Source organism: Pyrus communis, chromosome 15 (genome assembly GCF_041283825.1).
Source record: "Pyrus communis isolate YQ-2024b chromosome 15, ASM4128382v1, whole genome shotgun sequence".
Lineage (NCBI taxonomy): Eukaryota > Viridiplantae > Streptophyta > Magnoliopsida > Rosales > Rosaceae > Pyrus > Pyrus communis.
The window spans coordinates 39874399-39882694 of record NC_142579.1 but is presented as its reverse complement, the minus strand read 5'-3'; the positions used below and the strand labels follow the sequence as shown (position 1 = coordinate 39882694).

Genomic DNA, 8296 nt, shown 5'->3' with positions numbered 1-8296 from the left:
GCCAATCATCCTCAGCCAATGCTTTTTGTACTTTTTATTTTGAGAGTCTTAACGAAAAGCCACAGTACTGTTCATTTTAACGAAAAACCATATTTTTACACTAAAAAGTCAATCATGTTACTATTCACTTTACCCTTTATTTTTTCCTTATCATTAAAACTCAAAGATTTCAAGCCATTTTCATTAGTTTTTCTTTTTATTTTCTATATTTAGGGTGACGAAAAAAATTACGGTTTTTTTTTTTTTTTGAGCTAACGATATTAACTACACTAAGAAGGAGGGGTGGACTTAGCAATAATGTGGCTTAAATAAGCTTTTGACGAGAATTGAACTTAAAACTTTTCATTTACAAGTAAAAATAAATAGTACTAAACTATAGTATTAAATGGCAATCATACCGTTTTGAAGTTGACAAAAAGCATAAACATTCTTTTTTTCTTTTTTTCTTTTTTATGGTAACATCTCCAATCATGCTATCTCTAGGTCAAGAAGGCGAAGGCCCCAACACTGTTTTTAAAGGCTTGTGTTTTTGGAACCAAACATATAAGATGTTTGTGTGGTTTTTGTTCTAATAGCTGTTTGTGTGGTTTTTGTTCACTATAGTTTTGTTCTGCTGAGTGCTGTTGTTTTGGTTGGCGAATGGGTTTGTTGTTTTTGCTGTCTAGTAGACGTCTTTGTTGAGCAAGTATGAGTAGATATAAAATTCTATGTGTATATTTGTATTGTAAGTTGAAGCATATAGGAGGAGGTATGCTTGATCATGTGATTGTAAACCAGGAGTCTGATCCTCTTCACTTGTAAAAACAAAAGAGTATGGAATTGATTAATACTTAATTAGCTTTTCTGCATAATAAGCACTCTCATGATTTGAGTTTAAAACATTGCATAAACTTTTACATTTTTTTTAATATAATTTGGTCACAAAGTCCGTCCCATTCCAACATTGCTATCATGGGAAGCAATTTCAAGGAGAATTTATTGATAAACAAGAAAAATACAATATGTCAAGAAGGACATGAGGCCAAATCCAGACCATTAAAGAATTCATAACAACAATTCAAAACCTCTTTCAGCAAAACCTATAACAATGAAGCTTAGAAAGGTTGTGAGAATAAGCAGCTGTAGCACAAGGAGAGCATGAATCCCACCAATGGACACCAGGGTGATCAACACCATAATTGGCCAAACAATCAGCAACTTGATTACCTTATCTAAAAATATGAGAAATCTGAACCTGCATGGAGAATAGTAAAACTCTTATGCCAATTGACCAAAAACCTCCAAGGAATAGATGTCAAGGAAGGTGAGGATGAAGAAAGAAGATGAACAACCAGTGAGAAGTCGCATTCAATCCATAAGGAAGGCCAACCTATCCCAAGCTAAAGATACAGCATGAATAACATCACGTAGTTTTTCAGCATACAAAGAAGATATAGCATAAATTTTTACATTACCAAAATCTAAATTGACTGAAAAAATTTTGATTAGGAAGACTAATTATAGTGCAAGGATCCGCTTAACGACTCTAAGCTTGGCACCATGTTTGAAACTGAGAACAAAGAACTTCGAATGGTGCAGAATTCAAACACAGAACTTCGAATGGTGCAAAATTCAAACATAGAACTTCGAATGCTGGTATAAACGTTAGCAACTACATGAGCTATAAACCCCGTGCAACCAGATTCACAGTTTGACCTTCTATTTCTTAATTGGTGTCGGGCAATAAAAGCCTACACATTATGGATGGTGTTCTTAAAACTAAAATATGAAGAGAGAACTCGCCAAAACCCCAGGGTTTTAGCCTCTCTGTAACTCTTTGGTTGAACAAACACATCTGTGAATATAAAGTCATCAACTTATAAATAAGGAGTTATATTTCATAAAAATTACAGTTACAAAATTGAGCTTAAAGAACAAGACACTATTATTACATCTGCATAACTGGTGTTTGTGATAAGTAGATACACAAGCAGCCACTCTCAACAGCTAACTGACTTAACTAACTTAACTGCTAACTGCTATGTACACTGGCTACGTCGATCTGAAGCTACATCAAAAGTACCGAAACCCTTCACAGGTGTCCGACGGCTCCTCCTCCGCCTGCAATGCACGAAAGAAGAAACAGGAAATCAACACCAGTGGATACAAAGACGCACACATTTAGAAAGTACAAGTAGCATTCATTGAACGCAATCATCAAAGGATACAAAGAAACAGCAGCATTTGAGTTGGCCCCTTTGCAACATTCACCACTCCCTTCTGCAAATCACAAATCATTGCATTATTCATCACTTGCAACAAATTAACAAACATACATAGCGACTAGCTAATGAAAAGCAGAGTTCTTGAATCAATATACCAATATATAGATATAGGAATGGAGTTGCAGGGGACCAACTCAGCACACATTGCACTTCATCATCATCAGACACTTTTGTTACCGTCATCACGGCTTGGGCCGGATTAGATAACCCATTTGATCAACAAGGTCTTGCAAGTCCTCACCCCAATCTGCAGGCTCTGCAACCAAATCCTCCACCTCAACGTCGACTTCTGATTCCTCGCCCACCGCAGCAGCTTCCTCCTCCGGGTTGCCACCAATGAGGTCATCACTCCACAGCTCCTCCCATATGGTCTCATCAACAGAATCCAAGTTGCCTCCACCAGTACTTGTGGTTACTAAGCTCGGTTTGGGGTCTTTGAAACCACTGCTTGATTCATTGTCCAATGCAGCAGTTGAGAAAAAGTTCTCAATATCTGGTTCCATAGTTGCCAACTCTCCCTGATCCTGGCTTGCAGAGTAGTCCACAACGTCGATTCTAGGCGCTTCTTGCAGACTCTCCAGACTGGGACTAGCAGCCAGTCTCCGCTTTCTACCAATACCGTGCAGTGCCCTATTCTTGGCATTCTTCTCAGCTAGGTTTTGGAGAAAAGATGGATTATTAAGTGCTTTAGCAAGGAAAGTCATCATCTGCTGCTGTTTTTTCTCCGTGGTCAGCAACCGGCCCTCCATTGCCATGACTTGCTCCCTTGAATTTTGTTGTTGCTGCCTCAACTTCAAAATCTCCGTCATCAAAATGTTTCGGTCTCTTTTCAGTCTTTCAAGCTCGGTTTCCACTCCATACTGCCCCAATTCAACACAAGCTCCTCCTCCGGCTTCTTGTTGAATATTCTGCGAGACATGTCTCCTCCTCTTAATGGTCTTCAGCAAATGCCTCTGCCCTCCTAGAAAACCCTCGTTTGCGAATTCCCATCGGTCCGGATCAACCTTTCTGAAACCCTGCATGCATTCAGTTGATGAGCAAGCCTTGAAATTTCCTGAACAAGGATGTAATCCCCCAACTAAGGATTTAATAAAATGAAACCATGATTCATGACCAACAGAAGAAAGGGAATTGCGTAACAAAGTTAAAAACCTGTAATCGTATATATGATTCTGATTAATTCCTAATTTCCTACACTAAACCCAAAAGAATTACAGTACTAAGCAAGCAAAAACAAAAGAAAAATTCCATAAACAAAAAGAACCCGTCTGCAATTTCAGCATAACATGAAGAACGATCCAAGAAAACTCATGCTTTTTTTCGGTACTTACATATGTATTGAGCTGACGAATGAAGCTGGAGAAGTTACTGTGCTTGAAGTATCGAGGAAGAAGAGTGGCGGAGAACTTGTGATAGTCCCACACAACGAAGCTGTTGCGAGCTTTGCTCCAGGAAACAATGGCGTCCGTGGAAGGATCCTCCACCATTTCGAACGTCTTCGTGAGAAACGGCGGCGGACCCACCTCGTGCAGCCCCTCTATTGGCTGCGGCGAGAAGCTTGAGGACGACGAAGACGATGAGCCGACGGTGCATGTCACAACCTCCTCCTCTTTCACCAACACTCTATCCATGGTTATTGGTTTCCCCAAATTAGCTATTAGCAGGAATCTCAGCACCAAAAGACTGGATTTTTACATGTGGAAGAGGATTTTGAGAATTGGATTTCTGGATTTGATGCGATTCCAGGAATTTGCGTTGCTAAATTTGAGCTTTGTAGTGAAATTTGAGAGCTTTTCGGGATATTTTTGAGAGTGTTCCTTCTTTGCGATGTAGAGGAGAGAGAACATGTTACTTTTAAGGCGGTGGAAAGGAAAGTTCTAGAGAGATGTGGGGCTTGTAATCTTCTCTCAAGTTTGTAAGAAGTTTCTCGCAAATGCCCAAAACCTCAAAGCTCTAGAACCTTCTCTATGTTTTGGGTTGTGTTGAGGGACACGGCCCAATTGATGTGGTGTATATCATGGGAATAGGATTTTTTTCGGATTTCTTCCATCCAGATTTTTCAGATCTTTCATTTTTGTCTGTTTAACCGAAATTTGAACAGTCATGAACTAATTCCATGTTAACTTTCACCTTCACTTTCTTGTGTTCATCTTTCATTTTCACCTTCTTCTGTTAACATTCTTTTGTTCATCTTCTTTCATGTTCACCTTCTCATGTTCATCTTCTTCCCTCTTCTCCATCTCTCTCGATGTCTAGAATTAAAGAATCCAGATGGAAGGGATCTGGAGAGAATCCCTATCTTGTATAATGTTGATGTGTTCATTTGTGCTCAAACTAACTACTTCAAAGCTTATTGGATTATGCTAATTGACAAGGGCAATGTTTCTTGTTTATACAACGATTGGTGTATAAAATTAAGTAGTTTTTGTGTTCAACCTATAACTTAATCAATCAATAACTATAAACTCAACATGCATAACTTTTAAACACCAAAACACTGTCATTCAAACACAATCACAACACCACCATCCCCCAAACCAAATTTAAGAAATCTTGTTACAAATAAAGTTAAGGTCCTACCTAAAACTAATTGACAATATAAGAGTTGTCCATCTCCAAATAAGCCGTGGCAAGATTTCTTAGTTCTTTTATGTTAAACTTCCTCATGTATGCAAAAATGTAAGCCCAATATGTAGATAGTGTTAATTAGTTGACGTAGAGAATATGTAGTGATTGAACTTGACACATGCGCAAATTTTATGTGATACCAAGTACAAAGGTGAAGTTACACATCAAAACCCAAAAGTAAACGAAAGTAGTCCAACTTCTTATACACAACTTCTTAATTATCTAGTGTGAAAACTTCAACTAAGAACTCTGAGCGAGGACAATGAGGAGACTTCATATGTTATCCAGATGGACCAAAACAGTAAAGTTGGATGAGATTTTAGAATATGTTCTGTATCACCCAAAATAGCAACATATGTGATTAGCCCACCATATAGATAGTGGATCACCATATTCTTTGTCCCATGTCCCTTGAAAATTGGGCTTCTATCAGTCTTGAGCTTTGGGTCTGTATCTGAATTCACAGGTCTTTAATAAAGCGTTGTGAAGAGGTGTTGATATTTTGTTGTTATATTGTGGTGTATGTCATCAACATTGCTCGCTTGGGTCATTCGTCGTCGATGCATGCACATGACCCACGTGAGCTAAAAAAAAAAACCTCCATATGTTAATATTGCCAAGAAAAATACTTAGCTCTTTATATTCAGTAACAATGTTTTAGGAGGTAAATGTATTGCAGTTTAACATATGTTGTGGTACTATTTTTCTATAGATTTATTGATTTTTTTTATATGTGACAAACTGTGATTAACAATATGTATAATACCAGCAGATTCACCATGGGTCAACGGCGAGGTAGCTGGAAATGACGCTTGGGAAAGCCTCCAATGACCCCTTGGCCCATGGACGGAGCTATCTAGATGACTAAGTTATTTATGTAGCACCGTTGGACTCTATAATTTTTTTTTTAAATACGGCGTCAACGACGTGAAGAATAAGGTGATGATTGTGCTTGAAGAAAATTAGGGTTGTACCATAAAATCACTTGGGCAATATGAGGAGTAATTCAACGGTTTATAAGCCCTTGCAAGTTTTTTTCTTTCACCAATGTGAGACTCTATTACTTTCACATCCGCATGTGCCCCTCACGTGTGGCAAATTTTCAAATCATACCATGGACAACACAAATTGTGTGACGTGAAGCACGTGTAGCGGTTGAATTTCACACATGGGCGAACTTACTATGATACCATAAAGAAAGTTGAGATTTCACTATAAAATTGTAGACATCGAAATTTCAGTAAAACAAATGTTCACCAATGCATTAAAGTTTTGACGTGTCAAGGCATACATGGCATACGCCACGTGTTGTACAAATTGTACACATGGCGTGTGACTCAACAAAATAGGAAGAAATACCCTTGAAGGATTAAACAAGTTTTTCTTCTCATTTTGGGCAATGACAAGGCAAGTACATTTCAATCCATTGAGGATCAAAACAAGTTTTTCTTCTCATGTTGGGCAATGACAAGGCAAGCACACTTCAATCCATTACGGATCAAAGCAAGTTCTTCTCATTTTGGGCAATGACAAAGCATACACATTTCAAGTTTAAAATGGTGTTAAGTGGGAAATTAGGCCATAAGTTACACCACTTCAATTTCAATATTGCATTAAGTGGGAAATTAGGCCATAAGTTAGACCACTTCAAGTTTAAAATGGTATTAAGTGGGAAATTAGGCCATAAGTTACACCACTTCAATTTCAATATTGCATTAAGTGGGAAAATTAGGCAATGGTGCTTGGAAAGGAAAAAAATATTTTGTGGTGGTGATTCATTCTCAAAGCCTATAAATAGGCTTCTCCATCAAGGTATCAAGCATCAACCAATTCACAAATACATTTCTCTACTCCCAAATTGGAAGAGAACTCCCCAAATCCTTGAAGCTTTGAAACTCTAAAGCTTTCAAGCAAATCCCGAAGGATCAAGAAAGCTCTCTTCGTTCTTCATTAAATCCTTTTTCAAGATCAAGCCCCGACGGCCCTTGAAGAAAGTGTTCATCCGTTCATCCTAAGCTCAAGCCCCAACGGCCCTTTGGATCAACAACCTCAACAAATCCACACATCCAATCGTTCTTCAAGACTAAGCCCAAAAGCCCTTGAAGATCTGCTCATCCATCAACCTTCAAGATCAAGCCCAAAAGCCCTTGAAGAAATCCACACAACCATTATTCAAGATCAAGCCCCGACGGCCCTTGAAGAAAGTGTTCATCCGTTCATCAACTGTTCATCCTTAGATCAAGCCCCGACGGCCTTTTGGATCAACAACTCATCCACAAACCTACACCCTACGAAGATAGGATCAGAGGACCAAATTTGAGAGAGATCGTAACCCCAAAATCATAAACACAAAAAAATATTATTTTGTACACGTTATTCTGGTTTCTTGTTTCAAGGAAACTTTTGTGTTCACAAAAATCAATTGGATACGAAAAGCAGCCGACTTCTTATTATTAGCCCTTATAATATTTTATTTTTTATCGATATGAAACTCTTTTAACTTCACATTCTTACGGTTCTTGTACTGCAATCCCGTTTCGTATCTTCTAAAACAAAATTAATGACAGACGGTTGAAGACTTAAGACGAGAGGAAGAATCCAAAAGAAATAATCCAAACAATGACCAAAAACAATACACATCACGTGCGCATAAGGACTAAATTAACAAGGATCAACGGAGCTGGCATATGAAACTTGCAATTTCAAGTTCCAACCTTTGCTTCTTTAATAAACTAATTTAATTAATTAATTAATTAATCGATTTATTAGTGGTAAGCGTGATTCGAATTATATGCAATTTGGCTTTGGATGGTAAACAAAGGTCGAAGAGTAAAGTAAAATACTGAGGCTGACAAGAGCGGACCCCTCTCTCTCTCTCTCTCTCTCTCTCTCTCTCTCTCTCTCTCTCTACACACACACACATATATATATATATATATATATATATTTGCATCAAGAATGAATGATGAATTATATACCACTAATAGTGATTGTTAGCATCATTAACAATATGAAGCAAACCAACCATTGCGTATTTAATTGGTTAAGAAGACGAGCTTTTCCCCTGCTCTCGAAGGAGCCCACCGATGGTGTGTCAACTTGTGCACACTAAACACTTCCATCTCAGAGATGCACAGAGAGAGAGAGAGAGAGAGAGAGAGAGAGAGAGAGAGGAATGTGTCGTCATGGCTTTTCTAATACCACACCACGAATGTAATGAACGTGGTCCACTATTAGTAATATTCTACACGATTTCTGGGTCTCCAACAATGCTTTTCTTTGTTTTTCCACCTTTTCCTCATATGACTACTTTGGATTCTTAAATAATGGAATTTCACAACATATTAACATTTGACAATTATATATATATATCTGCAAGTAAATCTCACAACGTATCAACATTT

General features: G+C 38.0%; 1 protein-coding gene across 2 annotated transcripts; it reads right to left on the bottom strand.

Annotated features, from left to right (window-relative positions):
* Positions 1–1854: 1854 nt before the first annotated feature.
* On the bottom strand, positions 1855–4203 carry HSFA2 (heat shock transcription factor A2). Of its 2 annotated transcripts, none has more exons than XM_088686616.1 (3): positions 3596–4203; positions 2360–3280; positions 1855–2259 (listed from the first exon to the last, which is right to left on the bottom strand). In XM_088686616.1, the coding sequence occupies exons 1-2, from the start codon at positions 3893–3895 to the stop codon at positions 2447–2449; spliced, it is 1134 nt and encodes a 377-aa protein (XP_088542742.1). In that variant the 5' UTR covers positions 3896–4203; the 3' UTR covers positions 1855–2259; positions 2360–2446. The 2 variants fall into 2 exon arrangements, with proteins under 2 accessions (XP_088542742.1, XP_068338525.1); XM_068482424.2 differs by having other exon boundaries at positions 1855–2100; positions 2506–3280; positions 3596–4169.
* Between the last annotated feature and the right edge of the window lie 4093 nt (positions 4204–8296).